General features: G+C 37.7%; 1 protein-coding gene across 6 annotated transcripts in view; it reads right to left on the reverse strand.

Moving 5' to 3' along the window:
* The window catches only part of rapgef1b (Rap guanine nucleotide exchange factor (GEF) 1b), a 115,357-nt gene that overhangs the window by 60,388 nt on the left and 31,566 nt on the right, over window positions 1-23,403 (reverse strand). For all 6 annotated transcript variants that reach the window (XM_056446193.1, XM_056446191.1, XM_056446190.1 and 3 more), the window contains exon 2: window positions 911-1,053. In XM_056446193.1, the coding sequence (XP_056302168.1) occupies window positions 911-1,053 (143 nt within the window). The remainder of the gene's footprint in view (window positions 1-910; window positions 1,054-23,403) is intronic.

Consider the following 23,403-nt stretch of genomic DNA (forward strand, 5'->3'; position numbering starts at 1 on the left):
GCACACCGCCTTTTTAACCGTCTGATATTTGTTTTCTTTACTTTCTATAGAGTAATACCACTTTTAACAGGGATGTCCAGATTTGTTCAAGTGATCGGAAATCTGGTCTTTCAGACACGATTGGAATCGGACGTTACCTCCCGATCAGGACTCGAATATATATATATATATATATATATATATATATATATATATATATATATATATATATATATATATATATATATATATATATATATATATATATATTTTGCAATCGACTCCAACCGCCCGACCCCCGCTCTAGAGTTTGTCATCGTCTTTATTCTTTTTATGTATTATAGAAGTATTTGGCAGGAGAAATTAAAGAGGACCTATTATGCCCCTTTTCACAAGATGTAAAATAAGTCTTTGTTGTCTCTAGTGTGTGTGTGTGTGTGTGTGTGTGTGTGTGAAGTTTAACTCAAAATATCACACAAATAATGTTTATAACTCTTCGGAACTGCTCCTTTTGATCCTAATTGTCCCATTTTGGTGACCGTCACTTTAAATTCAAATGAGATTGTGCTCTTTTGAGACGAGGGCGGAGCTATAAATGCCTGTGTTGCAGCATAGTGGCAGATTCAAAAACAAGACTAGCGTCCTATGCTAATGAGGAAGAGATGGTCACTAGTGGGCGGGGCTTTTCCCCTCTGATGACACGTACAAAGGGAGAATGTCAATCAAAGTGTTTCTGTAGACTGTTTGTTTCAACTGTGATTATACAAAATAAAAGTAATTCATTTTTACCATTAGAAACTGGTTATTTTCACACACAACTGCCACACAACTGTGTTTAAATCCCTTAAAAATGTGATTTTTGCATAATAGGTCCCGTTTAAACATTCTGTCAAGTGCATAGAGTAAAAATCAGAGGGTAAAGTTGCTCTACCTTGTTGATTGGCTTCTCTGGCGTTTTCACTGCAGGTTCAGGCTGGAGTTGTTTGCCTTTCTTGGATGGGGTTCGTTTAATCTTCGGGGAATGAAATTTCATCAGTTTCATCGTGAAGGACGACAGGTGAGACTTCTGGGATTCTGCAAAGCAACATAAAATTCAGATTAGGGCTGCACGATATGGACAATTCTGACATTGGGATGTTTTGTTTTGCTGCGGTATATATATTGAGATATGAACATAATTTCAGCAGATGATTTGAATAGCTCTATTTAAAAAGATTTCATTCATTTAGCTCGGGATGATCAAATCTTTTTCTATGCGTACACCTGCATAAAATATAACAAATCCCAAGCATATATAAACACGACAGAGCACAAATAAAAGTTAAATAAAGAGTGTTTATGGTTTTCTGGGGAGCCCAAAAATATTCAAGTACAGAAATTAATAATCAAATGCAAAATAACATGGTCATTATTGTATAAATCATTTTTAGGAATGATATATTTTAATATTTAATAAACAATCGGACTATTGCGATATTGATGCTTAAATTATATATTGTTCAGCCCTAATTCAGAATGTTTAGTAAAGTCAGTCTACACCTCACAGAAGCATTTTTGGTTTTCAGAGAGACGACAGATACGTTCACACAACCACACACACACATTTTTTTTTGTGAAAAGTGGGTACATTACATAGGTTTCCATTCGTGTTATACTGTCCAAACCGTATATTGTATTGCCCTAACCCCAACCTACCCCTAAACCCAACCATCACAGGAGACTGTGTGTAGCTTTACACTCTAATTAAACTCATCCTGGGGGATTTATAAGCCTTTTGAGAAATGGGGACGTCACCAATGTCCTCATATTTCACCTCCTTTTTGTAATACCTGTGTCATACCTATGTCATTATACAGATCTCTGTCCTGACATGTCACAAAAACACGTGTACACACACACACACACACAGACAGAACTAGGATCTGTCATATTTACCACAGACTATCGATGTAAGATCAGAGTCATTTTATATAGTCAACACAATTAAAACTATACAAATAAACAAGCGCAAGCCTTGGCGGAGATAAACATCACCAAACAAATGTGCTCCCACAGGCAATTACGTAAACAAGCATCTCCGTCTGTAGGGTTTTATCATAATTGGAAATTTATGGGCCATAATTACAGAGAAAGAGAAAGCACAAATGCGTGCACACACACACAAACACACACATCTGGTTTACTTCTTTATTTATAATCATTTTTCTTTGCATCTATTGCTAAAAATCATCCTCACATCTAGTTGTCATGATACTAGAATTCTGTACCAAAAGACATCCATTTCCCGCTAACATCTGAGCGCTGTTGTGCACGTTCTTAAACAGCGCAGATTTGCCATTGTGTTCACATGCTCAACAGAAAAGTCTGTGATTGGCCGTGAAGGTCATAGGTTCACTGAACTCACCGCTGTTTACTGAGTTTAACTACAGATACAGGGACACTGGAGCGTTTTAAAGCTATGAAAATCAGTCGATTCATAAGCAGATCGCTCGTATGACAGCTTATAAACAGACCAGCTGATCTTCAAGGCTTTAAAACGCTCCAGGGTCCCTGTACTTGTGGTTACACACAGTAATCATTGGTGAGTTTGATGAACTGATAACCTCCACGGCCAATCACAGTCATTTCTATTGAGCATGTGAATACAAATAAGCGCTCAATAAGTGTTTAAGAAGCGCTCAACAGCACTCAAATGTTAGTGCGAAATGGACATTTTTAAAATTTCAGTAGCGATTGGTATGGAATTCCAGTATGAGTGAGTGAATTCGAGCAGGGACGCTGTTTTGTTTGTGTTTTGATGTTCGATAAAAGCCTCAGAAGGATTAGATTTTAAACTTCTCGTTCACGCTCTGTGATGGTCATTTAACAATCAGTGAACTGTCTATTAGTATTAAAAATAAACTAAAAAATACTTTATTTTGAAACTTTCACTGATAGGATTCCACTATGTGGCCGCCATCTTGTGGTCAGACATGGAAATTCATTCGGAGCACGAACTCTCACAGTGCATTTTGGGTATTTTCTAGCTGTTGAGTGTAAGGCTGCAACAACGAATCGATTAAATCGATTAAAAACGATTACTAAAAGCGTTGGCAGTAAATTTCATAATCAATTTGTCATGTCGCACGATGCGGATGTTTGATTATTAAAAAAAAGAACACACTCTGCCTCTCTCGCCTCAGACAGGATGCAGCAAAAAAACGAGCAGAGGTAACGTTAGAGGAAAGATACATGGCGAAGGCAGAGAAATCTGTGCGACTCTCGTCATCCAAGATGTGGGAGCATTTCACACAAAATAAACAAAAAAGTGTGTTAATGGCCAAGTCCGCAAAAGTCATAACAGGAACACCCCGGCACTGACCCAGCAACAGCAGGGTAAACCACTTCAGAATTCTACTTTTGTTCTGTTTTGAAGTGAAAGAACGTAATGTCCCTGGTGCTGGAGTTTACTCGTTATCCAGCTTGACAAGCACGACGTGAAAAATTCAAACTGAGCTTTGGTGCGTTGGCTGGCGCTGAGCCAGAGAAAGACGTGTCATATTATCACAATTATGCAGTGTTTTAACCATACAATGCTTATTTTATGTTTTAGACATGCAAATACACACAAGCACTAGTAAAACAATACATTTAGAGTTTGTAAAACACACAAGAAAGTCTATGGAAGTCTAACAGTCCATTCAAATATAATTTGCCGATGTGTATTATACTTCATATCAGATACACGTAGTGAAAGCAAATATGAAGTTCAATCTATTCTTCTCCCAGCTGTCCAACTACTTGCTTGCATACATTTGGGGAGTAACTGGGGAATTTACGTCCTGATTGGGGAGTAACTGGGGAATTTACGTGCTGAATCAATCCTGCGTGTTCTGCTTTTATGAATGAGGCAAACACGCAGCCGTAAGTAAACATGGCGATGCCATCTCATGTTATAGATCACATTCATCTGTCTTTTAAACAAAAAAAAACACACACTAACTTATACATTTTGTATTGATTCGGAAAGGCATATTAATAGGCATAATACATCTGTCATACAGCGCTATTGTGGCTGCGGTGTGTCACGTGACAAAATGGCGCGCCGCCACGGAAACAGGTGACCAAACAAGGGTAAACGAAACAAAACTCCTTCCCGGGGCCAGATAGAATCATTTTAAACTCACCAGTGAAAGAGTTAAACAGAAGGAAAGCAGCAGTGCTAGAGTTACTTTGGTCCTGCAATGCAAAGCGCAAAGACACGTTTTTATGCACTTGCCTTTTTTTGGATCATTCATTTTTCCATCTGTTGTCATGTATAGCTCCACTGCAACAAAGCTTTTCTTATTTAGTAAATTCGTCTTGTTTCCAGTCAAAAAAAATAATAATTATCTTAATTCAAGACTAGATAAGAAACGTCCAGAGAAAAATAAGTGATGCTTCAAACTTCTGTTTGAGATTATAGCTCATTAAAATTATTTTTCTTACCCATAATTGGCAAATAATTTTTAATAATAAACAGTCACTTAATTTTGTGGTGTTTTTTTCTTTTCAGAAAACAAGACAATTTCTTTTGCTATTTTATGTGTCTAGTAAGTTTCTTGATTTAAGATTTTTTTTAGATAATTTGATTGAAAACAGGACAAAAGTACTGTTAGTTTTTCAATTTTATTATTATTATAATAATAGCTCAGGGATGTTCAAGCACGACATGTTTGAGCACTTTCTAAAGATTTTAGTTCTGTTTCTGAGTAACGTGTTGGAAATGAATGCTTTTCTTTTTTTTAAAAATCTGATTAATCAATTAATCGAAAAAATAATCGACAGATTAATGGATTATTAAAATAACCGTTAGCTGCAGCCCTAATTGAGTGTACATGGGTTGTACACATTATTGGAGTGGATTGTGGGATTGATTGAGTGTACTTCAGAATGTACATTTTGGTTTTGGACACCAGAAATTGATGCTCCCCCAAACAGTGCACTATTTAAGGAAAGGGGGGGCGATTTCGCATACAGCCATAGTGCCACGCTACAAATCAAAGCAGGTAGATTTCCAGGACACACCCACCAAGTGTGTAATCATCACAAACCAATGTTAGCTCAAAGGTGTTTAGGAAAAAGTTCGCTTTGGTGAGCCGATTCGAACTACTGAAACAAACTTCATTTTGGTCGTCTTTTGTTAAAAATTACGTCATTTCCGTTCTATTCGAAATGTTTGTTTTAAAGTATATCAAGACCTTTATGCGTGACTGATGTAGGCCTTATTCACATATCTCATTTAAAAGTGTGTGGAAATCGACTTCACTTTCACTTAGAATGGCGTCGCTTCCTTTACCATTTTCAACACGCTTTGCGCTTGTGCTTCGTCTGTTGTTGCTAGGCGACCATCAACCTTTTTCTCAGATGACAACAAACTAACAAAACATTGCTGCAGCTCTGATACAAGTTTTATTTATGAATAAAGCAAAAAAAACTGCATTGTTTGGGTGTTCTGTTCTTGTCTGAGGTAATTAGAAATGTGTAAAATCCATAGACTGTAAAAGATATGGACATTGTATCCGTGATGTCACTCATGGGTTTCTGAAGAATCCAAGCTTCCAGTAGGCATGGCCAACCATTGCCATTTTGTTCGCGCGTCATAGCACCGACCAGGGGATACCAAACAAGGGAAAAGAGGCAGAGCGACAGACACCTGCTATGGGACTGACTGGCTTTTCTATGGGAGAATACTTCATTACCTGCGACTCGTTTGTGTTCTGACCACATGAGCTTGGTTGTACACTATAGAAATAAAGTCTTTAGACATTTAAAAACACTGTTGTAACACATTGAGCCACCAAACATTGTTCTTAAGATGTTTTTCTACAGGAGAAAAGTGTCAATTGCATCCAAATATTTCAGAAATAGTGTTAGTAAATGCAAGGCTATTGATGAAATCCAGGCATAACACTGTATGACAACGCTTCAGATGACTGTTCTAGAGCCTACAGCTAATCAATCTGTCAGATTCTGGAGTGCATTACAGCTCTAATGAAAAACATAAGTGATCTTAAATAAAACAAATACATTTATAGAGATGGTATATATAATTTCACTCACCTGGGAAATGAAGGCCACGTGTTTGTGAGCACAATTAAGTGCACACAGCATCCCATATCATCTGATAATTGCACGAAATAATTCCAAAAGGCAACTGACTGTGTAAAGCCACATAAAACAAAACAAAAATACGATGAATATGCCGAGTTCAGTGGCTAATCTGCCGGATTCAGCTGAGGTGAAGTGACGGCGACCAGCGAGACCTAGCTGTCACTCAAGTGGCCACGCCCTTAATTATGCAAACTTAATATAACCTAATATAAAGGAAACGGATGAGTTATAAAAAAATTCACCCCCTCACAGTTGTCATGAAGGATAATATTAGCTATATGAACCAAAATCGTTCTTTGTACCAGGCTGTAAACACCTTTTTTTCCTGTTGTAAAGTTAGCCATTTTAACAGCGGGCTCAATAGAAATTAGCTCTATATGAAGCCAGGACTAGCCAAATTTCGATGAACTGCATTTTCAGTTACTTCCGTATTTGCTTCACGAGGGAGAGCGGGAGGTTTTCGCTTGGTATAATCCATACAAAGTATAAAACTGATTGGTCAGTTCCTATCATGTGACTCACGGTGCGCTTGCTGCATGATAAATAGTTGAGATGTTTTAAAGCTAGGTGTGCCAGGAATACATGTGCGCGTTGCTCCCAATGTGCGTGCAAGTCATGCGCCTCCATCAGAAATAATGAACTTGTGTGCACAAAAGACGCCAAATGTGAACGACTCCATACAACACGTGACACATGTACATGGAATCGTAAGTTTTATATACTGTATAACGTTATACAGTAACACCAAGCCAACTAGTTTTCTTGTTTGTCGTCATCTTTTGTGGTAAACAAACTGTGTAGTAATTGGTTCCCTTGAGATGCATCTATTCCAAAAACTTGTCGAATATTGTATATGTCAGTCGCTTATTATGCAGATTTTAAGCATATAATTTTTACGTTTATAATTTTTAAGTGCTCATAAGACATGTGTTAACCCCCGGGTGGTGTTTGGGTTAGTTTGACAACTTTTATGCAAATTTATGCAAATTTTATGTTTAGTTTGACAAATTTATGCACTTTTTTTTGAAGCTTCAAAATAAAAGTCCCTATCCAATACCATTACACAGCACGTAAGAGCCAGGATAATATTTAAACTGTTCAAAAAGTCATACACACGGAGGATGGCTTGAGGCAAGTGAGTAAATTATGGGGTGCATAACATTTTGGGCTGAACTATTCCTTTAAGTTTGAATAACCTGTAGTCATACGAATGACCTCTGACCCCTATTGAGAAAGTACACTAGATAAAACTAAGTGTGTGATTGTGGGTGTCAAAAATGCAGGAAATGATATGTCATGTGTGTTTTGATGTGTATGTTGACAGCCATTCTTGCAATAAGGGACTCTGCCTTTCCGTTTAAAGCGTGCTCAGAACAATGCCTTGTGGGTAAAACGGAAAAGTCGTATTGTAACTAATAAGGGTGGAGCCATTATGCTCTAATACACACACATACAACTCTTAATTACCCGCACATGCATGCACGGTGGGCATATTAAGGGCTTTAGGCTGAAAGCAGAAGCAGTGGAGCGTGGGTAATGTAGTGCTTTAAATATAACCACCACTAAAATCCATACTACAGATCCATAGTACACACCAGCACTCGCCAATCAATCTCTGCAATACAATACTGAGTGTGTAAGTGGGTGTTTGGCACAAAGTTAATGTAGTTATGACTCAAGCCACTTAGCATGGTGTAATTTAAAGGGTTGGCTTAAGCACAGTGATGACTAACAGCCATTATAATGCACTGCCTAAATATTTTTAAGGCAATATAGATGCATAGATGACCTAATAATTGTCATAACCTGCACTAGATACAATGTAAAGTGCTAGAAACTTAGCATTTGTAATTGCATAAAAAAAAAAAAAAAATATATATATATATATATATATATATATATATATATATATATATATATATATATATATTTCTATTAAAATAATAGGATACCATGTGGATGCATCCAATTATGAATGAGGAAATTTAGGTATGGTGACAATGTTGAATATGCTTAATGGCTCATTAGTCTAATTCACCTTTTCTTCATGCTACTTTGTGAAAGATATATGCTAATTAACAGTATTTTGTGATTCACAAGTGTTTTCTGTTTATTAACAGTTGTGAATTGCATTATGGGAGCTTGATCTCAGCTCTGTTGACTTTTAATGTTGAAAATTCAACTCTACAGTATGACAAAGTGACTTTTATTGACATTTTATTAGTTTGTAATAATATACACTCACCGGCCACTTTATTAGGTACACGTAGTAGTACCGGGTTGGACCCCCTTTTTGCCTTCTGAACTTCCTTAATCCTTCGTGGCATAGATTCAACAAGGTATTGGAAATATCCCTTAGAGATTTTGCTCCATATTGACATGATAGCATCACGCAGTTGCTGCAGATTTGTCGGCAGCACATCCATGATGCGAGTCTCCCTTTCCACCACATCCCAAAGGTGCTCTATTGGATTGAGAACTGGTGAGTGTGGAGGCCATTCGAGTACAGCAAACTCATTGTCATGTTTAAGAAACCAGTCTGAGATGATTCAGGCTTTATGACATGACGCGTTATCCTGCTGAAAGTAGCCATTAGAAAATGGTACACTGTGGTCATAAAGGGATGGACATGGTCAACAATACTCAGGTATTGAGTTGTGTTTACACATTGCTCAGTTGGTACTAATGGGCCCAAAGTGCGCCAAGAAAATCTCCCCCACACCATTACACCACCACCACCGACCTGAACCGTTGATACAAGGCAGGATGAATCCATTCTTTCATGTTGTTGTTGCCAAATTCTGACCCAACAATCCGAATGTCACAGCAGAAATGGAGACTCACCAGACCAGGCAATGTTCCTCTAATCTTCTATTGTCTAATTTTGGTGAGCCTGAGTGAATTGTAGCCTCAGTTTCCTATTCTTCTGCAGACCTCGGTTGCAATGAGTGCTTATTTGAGTTACTGTTGCCTTTCTATCAGCTGGAACCAGTCAGGCCATTCTCCTCTGACATCAAAAAGGCATTAAATCATGTCTGCATTCCTAAATGCATTGAGTTGCTGCCATGTGATTGGCCGATTAGAAATTTGCGTTAATGAGCAGTTGGACAGGTGTACCTAATAAAGTGGCCAGTGAGTGCACAGAGAAATAAGTCTGTAAAAGGCTTTTGCACCGTAATATAAAACACCAAACCAGACAACAAAACATTATATTAATATTAAATGACATAACAGTGGGCGTGGCTTGTTTTTTTCCTACTGCAAGCTGATTGGATATAGTAAAGTAGGCGTTTCATCCAGAAGGATGGAGGAAAGGGTTTGGGGAAAGTTATTTCCACCTAACAGACTCCTCCTCCTCCTCACCATTTCTGTTTGTAGTACAAACCACGCCCCTCCAGCTGTCAGTTAAGTATATTAGCCATGCCCAATACCTCAGACAGACCTAATCTGAGAATTGCTGAATAATAATAATGCACAGATGAATAGTTCACCACAAAACTAGCAATGTGAGCTGACAAAATCAATATGGTTAGTGTTGATTTCATGTGTACTTTAATGTGAACCATTTCAGCAGAGACTAATGCATTGGAGCGACAGAACACTTGGTCTGTGCCTGAGGGAGAGTGTAGCCTGTCAGTAATGGACTGCTGATAATATAGACTGATGGAAAAACAGAGAGAGACGATCAGATATGATGAGCTCGTCCTTCAAAGCGTGTCCATTATAGACTAATGAACACGTGTGCTCACATAAGAGTGCTTACTGTTACTAGAAAAATGAACTCAGGAACAGGAAGCCCCGCCCAAATCCTGCATCATTTCCTGTCAGGTGACCCAAGCGCTAACTGCATTCCCTGACCTCCGGTTCAAGGTCTGGACACGCATACACGTGTGTTAATTCTAACTCATGTCACTTGCAGGTCACAGCCACTACTTCCTGCTCTGGCCTCAGACCTACCAATCAACTTCCTGTCTGGCTCCAGTGTACGGGAGCACTTCCTGTGCTGCCCATCCTCTTTACAACAAAGAGTGCTGACCTCTGGAACACCGAGTCATGGATATAACTGACACACAAACACACGATCATGCACAGGCACTTACAGACATAGACACACACATACACATATGAAGAGTTCAGATGCAAAACCCTCTAAATCCATCACACCTCTTTTCTTGTAAATTAGCAGGCTGCTCTGATTAGGTTCAGAAGTTTCATTTTATATGTAATGTTAAGATTATTAGCTGATAAATAAATAAACTTTTTTAAAATAAATATCACTTTGGACATTTCTTTGGTTTTTAACAAAGTAGATTTTCTTTTGCGTCAAAACCAGCTAAATCCACTAGTGCTTTTTATGCAAAAACCTCTAATTCCACCTGATGAGACAAGACAGTGTAATTAGTTAAAAATGAAGATGCCATTAGAAATTATTTTACCAGACATCACACATACACAAACCACCTGAAATAAAAAATACATCTGTCAAGTAAGTGGCAGTTCATTCTGCTGTGGTAACCCCTGATAAACCAGGGACTAAGCAGAAGGAAAATGAATGAATGAAATCTGTCAAGTGCATTAATCAATAACATTAAAACTGACATTAATTAAATCTTAACAATCTGTTGTCATTTCTGATATTTGGGATTCAGATTTAATGTAAGTAGAGAAATGTAAACATTGTAAGCTAAGCTTGGTAGACTCAAATAATGTATTGTAAAAACATTGTGGAAAATAAATAAATAAATAAAATAAATAAATAAATAAAAAAAAAAAAAAATATATATATATATATATATATATATATATATATATATATATATATATATATACTATACATACATACATATATATATACAAATACATATATATATACACAAATACATATATATATATATATATACACATACATATATATATACACATACATATATATATATATATGTATATATATATATATATGTATATATATATATATATATATATATATATATATATATATACATACATACATACATACATACATACATACATACATACATATATATATATATATATATATATATATATATATATATATATATATATATATATATATATATATAATTTATTGAAATAATATAAATAATGTTTAGTTTTATACATTATATTTATCTTTTAAAACATAGCTTGCATTAGCAAATAAAACACAAGGTAGGTCTACTAAGCAAAAAAGAGGAAGTCTCTCAGAAGCCGTTATTTATTCATCCTCACTATACTCAAGGTCTTGGTCTCTTTTTCGTCTCTTGTTTATCCTCATAGCACCCATGCGGAATAAAAGAGCAGCATCTTAACTTCGTCTTTCGTGAAATGGAGTTGCCGTTTAATGTATAGTAAATCGGACTCATGCAAAGTAGCGCCGCTGCGCAAAAGCACGTTATGAATGCATGCTACACTTCCGACTGTACAGCGTGTTTTCTGTTTCTTATAAATGCACAGAGTTTTGAGGTAAGGGACGTTTTCATTTGCCATCCACTGACAGTCGGACAGGTTCATGAAGCTCATCAAACTCCGTCTTTTAAAACGGAAGTCGAAAGCGGAATAAAACAGCCTCCTCATTAAGCCGACGTATTAGCTCGCTGCTACGTTAAAAACATATGATTCGATTCGGGCCTCTGATTGGTTCTCGGGATATAGCGGCTTTTGCTGTTAAAGGCAAGTGGCTTTAGCGGCTTTTGCCAACAAACTGTTATTTCTGAATGTGCTAACGCTGCGAATAAGATGATTTCAAACAAAACTATTTGTTTAACATGTACTACGTGACTAAAGCATTCATTCAATGTCTTGATCTCATTTTTGGCGGAAGTGGCGTTTAGCGGCTTTTGCATCTTCATATACACATATGCATGCACACTAGGGTTGGGCGATGTCGACCAATTTGGCATTGTACGATGTCTAATGTGAAACATCGCAATGGGCGATGGCATCATCACTGTAGGCGGCGGTGAATTAGTTATTTATGAATAATTCATTAATTTAAAACGAATTAATTATTTGTAGCCAACTGTTTTAACTACCTGACCCGCATGGTCTTTGTTTTACCCATAACCAAAGCATAAATAAATACAGATCAGTTTCACACAAATCACCACCTGTCAATCACTTTTTCCACAGGACTCTGACATGAATAGGCAGAGTGATCTGTGTCGTTATAATGGCGTCGACAAACTTGGTTGGTAAAAAAGGAGCACAACCAACAGGAACCAACCAACAGTATGTGCTGTAGGTTTTCGCTAAAATTACTAAAGTACAAGCGTGAAGCAGACTGAAGCAGTGTACTGACCTGCTGACTGCCTAGAGCTCAGACGACTGCATGACAGTGTGTGAGTGGTCACGTGATGTGTGTTTTCAGCGGTATAGTGTGGACGGAGAGATCTTTTAAAAAATGCTAGATAAAACGCTAGTGTGGACGTGGATCGTTTTCGTTCTAAAATGCCATTTTAAGATGTTTTAGTGTAAACGGGGCCTAAGGGTGCTTTCACACCTAGACTTTTGTTTTGGAACCTGTCTTATTTCCCCAGTTAGCGTGGTTCGTTTGGCATATGTGAATCCAGCAATCGCACTCGGATCTGCGCCAAAACAATCGGTCCGAGATCGCCTGAATGAGCGGATCGATTGTAGTGAGAAAGCAATATGATCTGAGCCCAGCTATATCACAGTGTATTATGGATATGTAATAGGAATATATATACGGCTATATGAAGAGAGAATTATGAGTAGGGCGAGATGTCATTCCTAACGGTAAATGTGCATTTCATGTAAAATACAAAAGTGAAAGCATGCTGAGCAGGGCCAGAGCAAGCTGAACTGCCGCTCCAAACAAAGGACGATCACGCCTCCCTCAACCCGAAAGTGACCCGTTAGCAAAGTGAGGACCGGGGGGTAGGGGCTTATTTTTGTTGCTTTGGTCCATTTAGAAACTTTGTCGTGTGAAAGCAATTTTTAAAAAACAGCCATTAGCATTTGTTTCATCATCGCTCTGACAATCAGAGTGGTTGAGCTCAAGCGCATCAAATGAAAAGCAACTTAAAGGAGGCGGGGCACGTCAGCCACTACAGACCACTTGATTGGTCAGAAGATTTGTTGATGAACAGAAGCAAAGAGCATAGAATCACCAAGAGCCGGCACTCTGTTGCTATTTAGGAAACAGCCACTAGATGTCATTAGTGTCTCGCAGCGGCCATTTTGGAGTGAAAATTCCAATAGGAAAACAGCACGGATAACAAAGATTAGACAGAATTAATTAAAATATTGAATTGAACATATGTTAAAATGAGTACATCCCTTTTGAAAAGTAACATCTTAAAACAATATCCCAACGAAAACAGACAATTTCCAAAATGTTGACAAGACTAAGTTTAATACATTTGATATCTAAAATATGTGTTTCACATGTAACATAAAAGTTTAACAAAATAACTTAATTACTATTTTTTGTTTTACTCAAATTAGGGTGAAGCAAAAATGAGTATACGCAACAAAAACTACAATGGTTAATATATTAAACAATAAGTCTGTAAAATAAACTATTAAAAGCGCTGATAATCACCAGTCTCTGATTCTAAGAGTTGTATTGTCGACTTTCAGGTTGTATTTCAGCTTTGATGAAGTATTTCAGCTCAGTATGATACATGAATATGCTCCACACAGGTTTCTTCATCTCATTTATATACACTATGAACAGCAGCTACGCTAATTATTCTCTTTATTCTCCATTTCCACCTTGGGATTCTCATCCCGAGACCCTCAGACCACGCAGTGCCACTGATTCGATCCAAGCCCAACGACGAGATGATCCCAAGGTTTCCATATCCTGGACCAGGCTGTATCCTGAGCAGCTGCTGTGGTGGTCATGGAGGAGTGGAGAGCATGAGACTAATTCCTGTGACGCTCCAGGGACAGTCGAGTCTTCGCTGAGGTCCAGCTTCCAGCCTCCGGCGCTGAACTTCATCTCTGCACAAAACGTTTGGCCAGCGGAGAAATGGTAGTGCCCGTTTGAGCCTGGTTCTCTCGAGATTTTTTAATTCTTCACCTTCGCCAATTGGTGAAGTTTTTTCCTCGCCGCTGTCGCCAATGGCTTGCATGGTTCGGGATCTGTGGAGCTGTGCATCGATGGATTACTCTTCAGTGTTTGGACTCTCAGTGGTGATTATTAAACCACACTGAACTGAGCTAAACTGAACTGACACTCAATATACTATGATCTTCTATGTGAAGCTGCTTTGACATAATCTACATTGTAAAAGCGCTGTACAAATAAAGGTGAATTGAATTAAATTGAATTGATGCACTTTTTAAATGAATAAATATAAAACAAAGCAGCTGATTGTCATCGCGACAGCAATAAGATCCAATGGACGGCCGATCTCTTTCACTCCAGAATGTCAGAATCGCTGGGCGCTGCTGCTGCAATGGAACGTTCTCTTGAGTGTCGTCTCCTGGTGATTCGAAGCTCTTTGACAGAAGTATGAGGTGACGTCAAAAAAAGTTGTTTTCCAAAAACTGCATTTTTAAATGTTTATATCTTCTAAATGTGAATTTTGTCACTGCTTTTTGGAGCACGCTGGATAATAGATGCATTTAAGACTAAAATACTGATATTAACACTCAAAAGGATTTTACCGGAACTTTAATATTTACTTTAGCAGAGATAAAGTCATCTATAATAACACCACAATTCACATGCATGTGATCGTAAATGTGTGGCCCTGACAATCTCATCTTAAATCTAGGCAGAGGGCATGAATCGACCCACACAATGCAGCAGGAAACGCATCACAGAGAGCGATCAAAGATGTGAAGCGGAGGAGCAGGAGGTGAAGTGGGTTACTGGAGCAGACATGACACACACACACGCACTTCAGACGCACTGATGTGAAAAACCCACCGCATCTGAACACACTCATAAGCCCATCTGGACGAGCGAGCGCACAGGGAAGATGGACAAATGCAAAGATGCTAGTAGAAATGAACTATCAGCCTTCCACAGAGACACAAAACAGAACATCACAACTAACAAACAAGAGCTAAAACAACAACAACAGCACTCATTTTGATGTGACAGGCTCATTTATTGTGCGTAATTACACTATTTTTCTAGATACTTTAATAAACTTTATTATAAGTCATGTCCAAAAATTGTAGTTATTATAAATAATTTACATTTTATGATTATTATTAAATTCGATTTAAGGTTTATTATGTTTTCATAAAGGTTAATTCAAGAGTTCACACTTAGCTGATGATTAATTATAAGCTTGTTTGGCATGCTGTCCCGGGAGAGAGCCCTGAGCTCATAAGATCCTCGAGCCCGGGGCTCCCTCCCCTTGCAAGGCGAGAGGGGAGTTTGAGCTCAGGTAGATCTCGAGAACTCCCCCGCTGTAATAATCAATGAACAGCCAGTGATTGCTCTTGAGAGATAACCATTTACTAGGAGCATGTCTATAGTGCCAGTTTGGATTAGTCAATTAAATTATGTTGCATGTTATTTTGGACGGTGGGAGGAAACCGGGGAACCCGGGGGAAACTCACGTGAGCACGGGGAGAAAATGCAAACTCCGCACAGAAATGTCTGCTGGTTTGGTAAAGCCTAGAACCAGAGACATACTTGCTGTGAGGCAACAGTGCTAAGCACTGGGCCACCGTGTCACCCATCTAGGAAAAAGGAGGAGTAGGGGTGGATGGGGGGATTCTTCAAAACGAAGATAGCGGTGGTACGTAACCCAGGGTATTTGTAGTAGCTTAGGAGTCGTCTGATTGGTGCATTGAGAATTGGATAATGCGGATCCAGCCACTAGCAATCATAAGCACGTGATCCTCTCGAAATTAGTTTATAACTAAACTTCACTTATTAATCTACGACTGTGTCGGTACAATATATACAGACAGAGATGTATTTTTCATCATCTTTACTTTTTAAATTGATAACATTGTTTGTGACACTAAATGACAGTAAAGGCCCGTTAGAGAGTAAAAGTTAAAGTAAACAGCACTTGGACATGCTCAAGTGCAAAACTATCAATACGAGCACAGATTGAAGAAGATGCCCAGAGACGATATGAGCATGGAACAATAATCATTTCTTCATCGCTAGAGCTGGAGCTGCTGCTTGAACCATCCATGCTTGATCGAATCGCCAGTAACTTTAACAACAAGCATGTCAACTTTCACTCTTCTTCTTCTGTGTAACAAGTGGATGTCAGAAGCTTAAAGTTTTCATTAAGTTTGTGGCACAAAGTGATCGTTTGGGAGCCGCGCGGAAAGTATGAACCGCTCTTAGTATTGAAAATGAAACCGAAAGCGCGCACAGTGTTGCCAGATGTAGCTGTCTGATTCCAGCTCAAAAAAATATCCAAAACCCGCCGAAATGCAAAAATACCCACTCAGTCTTCTGTAGTCACGAAAATCACGTCAGTGACAGATTTTACGCAGAAAATGACAGATTGTACGCATGTCTCAAACACAATAATTCAACATCAGAATTATCATCAGCATTAATGACCAGGACAAATCTAAAGTCTGTTTAAGTCCACCATTCCAAGTCAAAATTTAGCATTTCAACCAACAGTAGACCTACAAAAAGCCTTTTGCTTATTTACCCATAGACTGTAAAATATATGGACGGAGTATCCGTGATGTCACCCATAGGTTTCTGAACACTGCAAAAAAAGCTACAAGTAGGCGCGGCCAACCGTTGCCATTTTGTCCGCGCGTCATCGCACCCACGGTGGGATACCAAACAAGGGCAAAGAGGCGGAGAGTGAGCGGAGCTACAGACACCTGCTGGCACTTTGCTTAGACCTGGCAGACAGACTTTACTTTGGGAGAAACGCTTAATACACTATTACTTGCGACTCGTTTGTGTTCTGACCACATGTGCTTGACTGTACACTATATCAATAAAGTGTTTAGACTTTTTAAAACACTGTAGTCATACATTGAGCCACTAAACATTGTTCTTATGATGTTTTTCTACAGGAGGAAAACGCGAAATATGTCCAAACACTTCAGATGTGTGTGTGTGTGTTAGTAAATGCAAGACTATTGATAAAATCCAGCATAACACTGTATGACAACGCTTCAGATGACTGTTTTATAGCCTACAGCTAATCAATCCGTCACATTCTGGAGTGCTTTACAGCCCTAAAGAACATTATAAATGATAAATGATCTTAAATAAAACAAATATATTTATAGAGATGGTATATAAGTATATAACTTTACTCACATGGGAAACGGAGGCCACTTGAACGGTTTGTGAGCACAATTAAATGCACACAGCATCCCATATCATCTGATAATTGTAAGAAATAATCCCAAAAGGCAGCTGACTGTGTAAAGCCACATAAAACAACACAAAAATACGATGAATATGCCGAGATCAGTGGCTAATCTGCCGGATTCAGCTGAGGTGAAGTGACCAGCGAGACCTAGCTGTCACTCAAGTGGCCACGCCCTTAATTATGCAAACTTAATATAACCTAATATAAAGGAAATGGATGAGTTATAAATAAATTCACCCCCCTCACAGTTGTCATGGAGGGTAATAATAGCTATATGAACCCAAATCGTTCTTTGTACCAGGCTGTAAACACCTTTTTTTCTGCTGTAAATTTGGCCATTCTAACAGTGGGCTCAATTGCAATTTGCTCTATTATGGAGCCAGGACTAGCGGAATTTTGATGAATTGCAGTTTCAGTTACTTCCGTATTGGCTTCCCGAGGGAGAGCGGGAGGTTGCCGCTTGGTTTTACCACATGTTTAAGAATAACAATAAGAATAGCCCACTCATATTAACCTTTATTTTACATCTACAGAATCGTGAGAAAATCGTGATCTTTATTTTAGGCAAAAAAAAAAAATAATTGCGATTCTTATTTTAGCCAGAATCGTGCAGCTCTAGGCAGAGTAAATCGTGAGTTCATTTTTGGGTGAACTGCCCCTTTAACAACTGGGAGCATTGCCAAATACATAAAAGTGCAACACTTTTAGAGACCAAAACATGTAATTCTGTTCATCTTTTCCCATAACGCAACAGCACAATGGCGACATTTCCATACATCATAGAATATTCTGCTCGTCAAGATGTTTTGGAAACATTAAATAAACCCGATAAGAAGACAGACGATTAAGGTGCTTTCACAGAATAAATTCACCATTCAAGAGGCGTTTGTGAGTAGCAGACAGTCAAAGTGTCAGGTAAACAGCGTACTGTCAGTAGACAGACTATACGTCAGGACTGATGGGCTTTTAATCGGTTCTGTTTGCTAAACACAGCATTACGCCGCCTGAGAACCAATGACAGCGCAGCAATGGGAGAAACGGACGGGGATTATCATTTCCGAATGCAAAACACTAGTTATCCTTCACTCGCTATCAGTCTCACACACACATATACACACACAGAGAGGCTCCAAACGCTCTCTGTCTGGCCTTGGGTGATAATTCAGAGAGTTTCCGGAAGTGTTTAAAGCATTCATTTTTCTCAAAAACATTGAAGAAATCCTAAAACACACATATAGTTACAATTATTAGCCCTGGGGTGAATTTTTTTTACTTTTTCCAATATTCCCCAAATTATGTTCAACAGAGCAAGGAATTTTTCACAGTATGTCTGATAATATTTTTTCTTCTGGAGAAAGTCTTTTTTGTTTTATTTCGGCTAGAATAAAAGCAGTTTTTTTATTTTTTTAAAAACATTTTAAGGTCAATATTATTAGCCCCCTTAAGCAATTTTTGTTTTGATTGTCTACAGCAGTGTTTCCCAACCCTGTTCCTGGAGGCACACCAACAGTACATATTTTGGATGTCTCCATTATCTGACTCTCTTCTGATGTTATGATAATATGATTCAGGTGTGTTTGATTAGGGAGAGGTTGAAAATGTGGACCGTTGGTGTGCCTTCAGGAACAGGGTTGGTAAACACTGGTTTACAGAACAAACCATCATTATACAATGACTTGCCGTATTATGATTAACTTTAACCTAATTAAGCCTTTAAATGTCACTTTAAGGTGTATAGAAGTGTCTTGAAAAAAAAAAAACTAGTCTAATATTATGTGCTGTCATCATGATAAAATAAATCGTTATTAAAACTATCATGCTAATAATACTGACTTTAACTGTACTTCAAAGTAATACTGAATACACTCATTAAAATAAATGTTTAAAAGGCGGGGTTTCACAATGATGTCACAAAATATTTATTTCTGTTCTTCCAATAAACTTTCACTGAAAAGAAGTATCGCAGCACGATACTGGAATAATATGCGATGTTGTTGTTATTGCGATGACGATATTTCTAACAATATAGCCTTTCCTTTGAAAAATGTTCAAATATTAAAATAAACAGGTAAAAGATAAATTTTTCAGATCTAAATAATTCTAATTCAGACTAAAAAACTGTCGAGGTGCAAACATTTAGTCTTTAAAACACTTTGAATGAGTGAAAACCTCAGCAGATATTCTCTGATTGGCTGTTGTCATTTTCCCGCCATTAAGGTTATTGCACACTGAATCCCAAATTTTCGTCCCCAATTTTCGCATGTTAAAAAATTTGACCTCCCGTTGTGTGAACCATATTGACACACTGCCTCTGAAACTTTCGTCCGTCATAAAAAAAGATATCACAGTTGATAAATGTCAACTAGGTTAGTCTGTTTTTTTTTGCTATGGATCTGATTGACAGCTTAGCATGATGATACGTCACAGCTTCTTGCCAGTATGAATGTTATAAGTCAACCCAGATGTCTCCACCAGTCACTGGACATGGACTTAACATAAAAATGAATACTTATTACTGAAAATATAATCTTTAAACGATTTCTTTGACAACTGTAAGTGTGACCAGTCTTAAAAGCAACAAACCGCAGCACAGGATTCGGCTTTTGGCCAAATTACGTATGAATAGCATAACCGTATGTGGGCTTTCTCAAGCCAACATATTAAAGGTCTCTCAAAAGAAAGAGTCAGCTCTTAATCGATTTAAGTTGTCATATTTTCGAATCTCTAGTCTTTTATATTGATCTACGTCAACAAAGTAGCTAATTTGCATAATCTTCGCCTGTTTGTGGCATATATGAACTTTCTGCAATTAACGTTTAATTTCAGACACAAAATAGACACAGAAAGACCAATCAAATCAGACTTCAGCTGACCAATCAGAGCAGAGTTAGCTTATGGAAGGGGGAGGGGTTTAGCACAATTTCCAACAAGTTTAATAGTGAAAACTGCGTCTTCACCATATAATTGTCATCTCACCAGTGAGCCATTTTTTTTAACAGCATGAAATATCTGAAAATTGGCAGCGAGTAAAACGATCTTTTATGTCCTGTAAATCAGGATGCTTTGATAGCACAATATGAAGCCAGATGTTTGGCTTGAATTACACGGATCCCGAATGCAGATGCTTTTATATGATCTGAGTTTCTGCCATCAGCAGTTCTCAATGTCCTATTTTGGACTCGCAGGCCTTGAATCGATGCTGGCACAGCAAAGACCAAATATTCAAGAGCATGTTCCTCAGATAAAGCAGAAAAAGTTCATTACAATGTTTCTGATACACAAAACATTTCAGAGTCTTTGGAATATGAGGATTCATATATGGCATTTTGAGGAGTCCTAATATTATGTTGGAGTCTCCAACAACAGGTTTAAAAGCATCCTAATTTTAAAACATCATCATTTTCTCAGAATATGCATTTAATATAAGAATAAATTAGCTATTTTGAATTGGGTGTGCCTCACGCATTCTGAAAAAGTTATGTTTTTGGCTTTTTGATCGCCCCCTAGTGGCTGGATGCAGGTCATGCACCCCTGCCTTCTCCATGTAAATGAATGGGACTTGAGTACAAATAAAAAAATGTATTACATCTCCAATACAATTTTCCAAAAGATGGTTTTGGTCATTTAAGGCAGTAGTTATTATGCTGGTATAGGTTAGGTGTTCATTTTTGTGATCAGATTGATTTTTGCATGTATTTTGATGCTATAAAAATGGGGTGTGACGTTACGATTGACTGTTTTGATTGCCAGCTAGCTAGTCTAAGCAGATTGTCGAAGCGCTGAGAGTAGATTGAAGTTTTACTGTCGTTTTACTTCTAAGTTAAAGTAAACTGTATGAAAGATTGTTAAATTTCCAGTCAAACATATTAAACTAGCTCGTATTAAATTACTTAACAAATTTCGCACTATTTTTCAATAGATAGTGCATTATTGTGTTTTTAAATTTAAGACCTTGTGTTTCTTAGCAAGATTTTTGATATTGTACAGTTAACGGAGGGTGAAATGAGAAGTTCAGAGGGTGTGGTTGATTTAGCGTTCAAGCGTTTGGTTGGACGTTTCATACCGTGGCTCCGCCCAGGCTCTATTTGTAGTATTTTTTGCAATAGTCTGTGCCAGTCTTTGGACACTTTGCTTTTCATTCATTCAACGGAAGGCACGGTCTATGATTCGAGTCAAATCAGTGCTTAAACCCCTCCCCCCACAAGAACTCTGCTTTGATTGGTCAGCTGGCCAAGTCTGATTTGTTTTTATCTTTTCATATATGCATGAAATGAAATGCCAATTTCAGAGTGTTCATACGTCATGGGCAGGTAGAGAATTTGCATATATATTACTTTGATTTTGCTGTCGTGGATCGCTAGCAGACTAAAAATTCGAAAATATTCTCGTTAAGGTGAATCAGAGCTGACTTTCTTTTGAGAGACGATATCTTTAATATTTATCAGGCACTTTTTATTTATTAACTACATTGACAGATTACAAGTAGGCAGCACGATACTGAGAACGATACTGTTGTTTCTCACCATATAACTTGCAACACGCAATTTTATCAGCAATTTTTTTCAAAAGGATTTATTTATTTAATAATCATACTAAAATTAACAGGTAATAGATATTTTTCTGAGCTTATTAAACCTTAAAAATGATTCAAGGTGCAAACATTTAGACTTCAATACACCACGAATGACGGAAACACTCTTCTGATTTTTATTGGCTGTTGTCATTTTCCTCTCTTGTCTCCCAGCATTAGTATTTATTTTCAGCTCTACGTTCAGCTATTGGAGAGGCGGGGATGAAGATATTAAAGGCCTCATCTGATTGGTCAGATTTGGATAAACAACATATGATACCACACACAAATGCTTGGCACATAAAACTAACTTAATTTAATGCAATTCTCTGTGATATGTATATTGCCGACTAGGCAAGGGACGATAACTGTTTTTTTTTTTTAAAGGTATACCGCGGTTTGGAAAAGTTAAGGTTTTAAAACCACCAAAAAAATTCTGTAATACCGTTCCTAAGGTATGTGTAAGATTTTTTATTTACATTTTTTTGTTTGTTTTTTTAGGACAACAGTATCTTCAGCAGACAATGTCAATGTCTATTCTATTTATACAGCACTATTTAATACAACCAGAGGTTGACCAATGTGCTGCACAGTACAAATCAAAACAGATAAAAAACAAATGTAAATATAAAATTCTTGCTAAAACAGACAATTTTCACTGATAAAATGCCAAATCAAAGATCCTAGATTTAAAAACAGACAGGGATTTAACAGATCTGATACACAGGGGCAGAGCATTCCACAACCTAGGACCAGCTACTGCGAAAGCACGATTACCTCTGCATTTCAGCCTCGACTTGCATAACAGTCTCATGTTAGATGACCGAAGAGACCGACCAGGCTGATGCTCAATTAAAATGTCTGACAGATAAAAAGGTGCCAGGCCATTTAGAGATTTAAAAACCAAGAGACTCAATAGCGCACAGACAGCCAGTGCAGTGAGCGTAAAACTGGTGTAATGTGCTCATGTTTCTTGGTCCCTGTTAAAAGCCTTGCAGCAGCATTTTGCAGAACTAATTGTAACCGGGAAAAGGTTTTCTGACTAATCCCAAAGTATAATGAGTTACAATAGTCCAATCTAGTGGTAATAAAAGCATGGATAATTTTTTCTACATTTTTTCTGGATAAAATAGATTTAACTGTTTTTAAAAGTCGAAGCTGAAAGACGCAGGATTTGACCACTGCATTTACCTGTTTGTCAAAGCTCAAGCCATCATCTAGAATAACATCAAGATTTTTTACCCAGGGCTTCATAGAAAAACATAATTTTTCTAGATTGACCAACGGTGCTCTGGAAGAGTTTGACGGGTCGATCAAAATCATTATACAAAATATCCAAAGACGTCGTTTTAAATGGTAAAGAAATCTGTGTATTTGAAACTAATGAAGACAGCAGTAGTCAAC

The sequence above is a fragment of the Danio aesculapii genome, chromosome 21 (assembly GCF_903798145.1).
Source record: "Danio aesculapii chromosome 21, fDanAes4.1, whole genome shotgun sequence".
In the NCBI taxonomy this organism is placed as follows: Eukaryota; Metazoa; Chordata; class Actinopteri; order Cypriniformes; family Danionidae; genus Danio; species Danio aesculapii.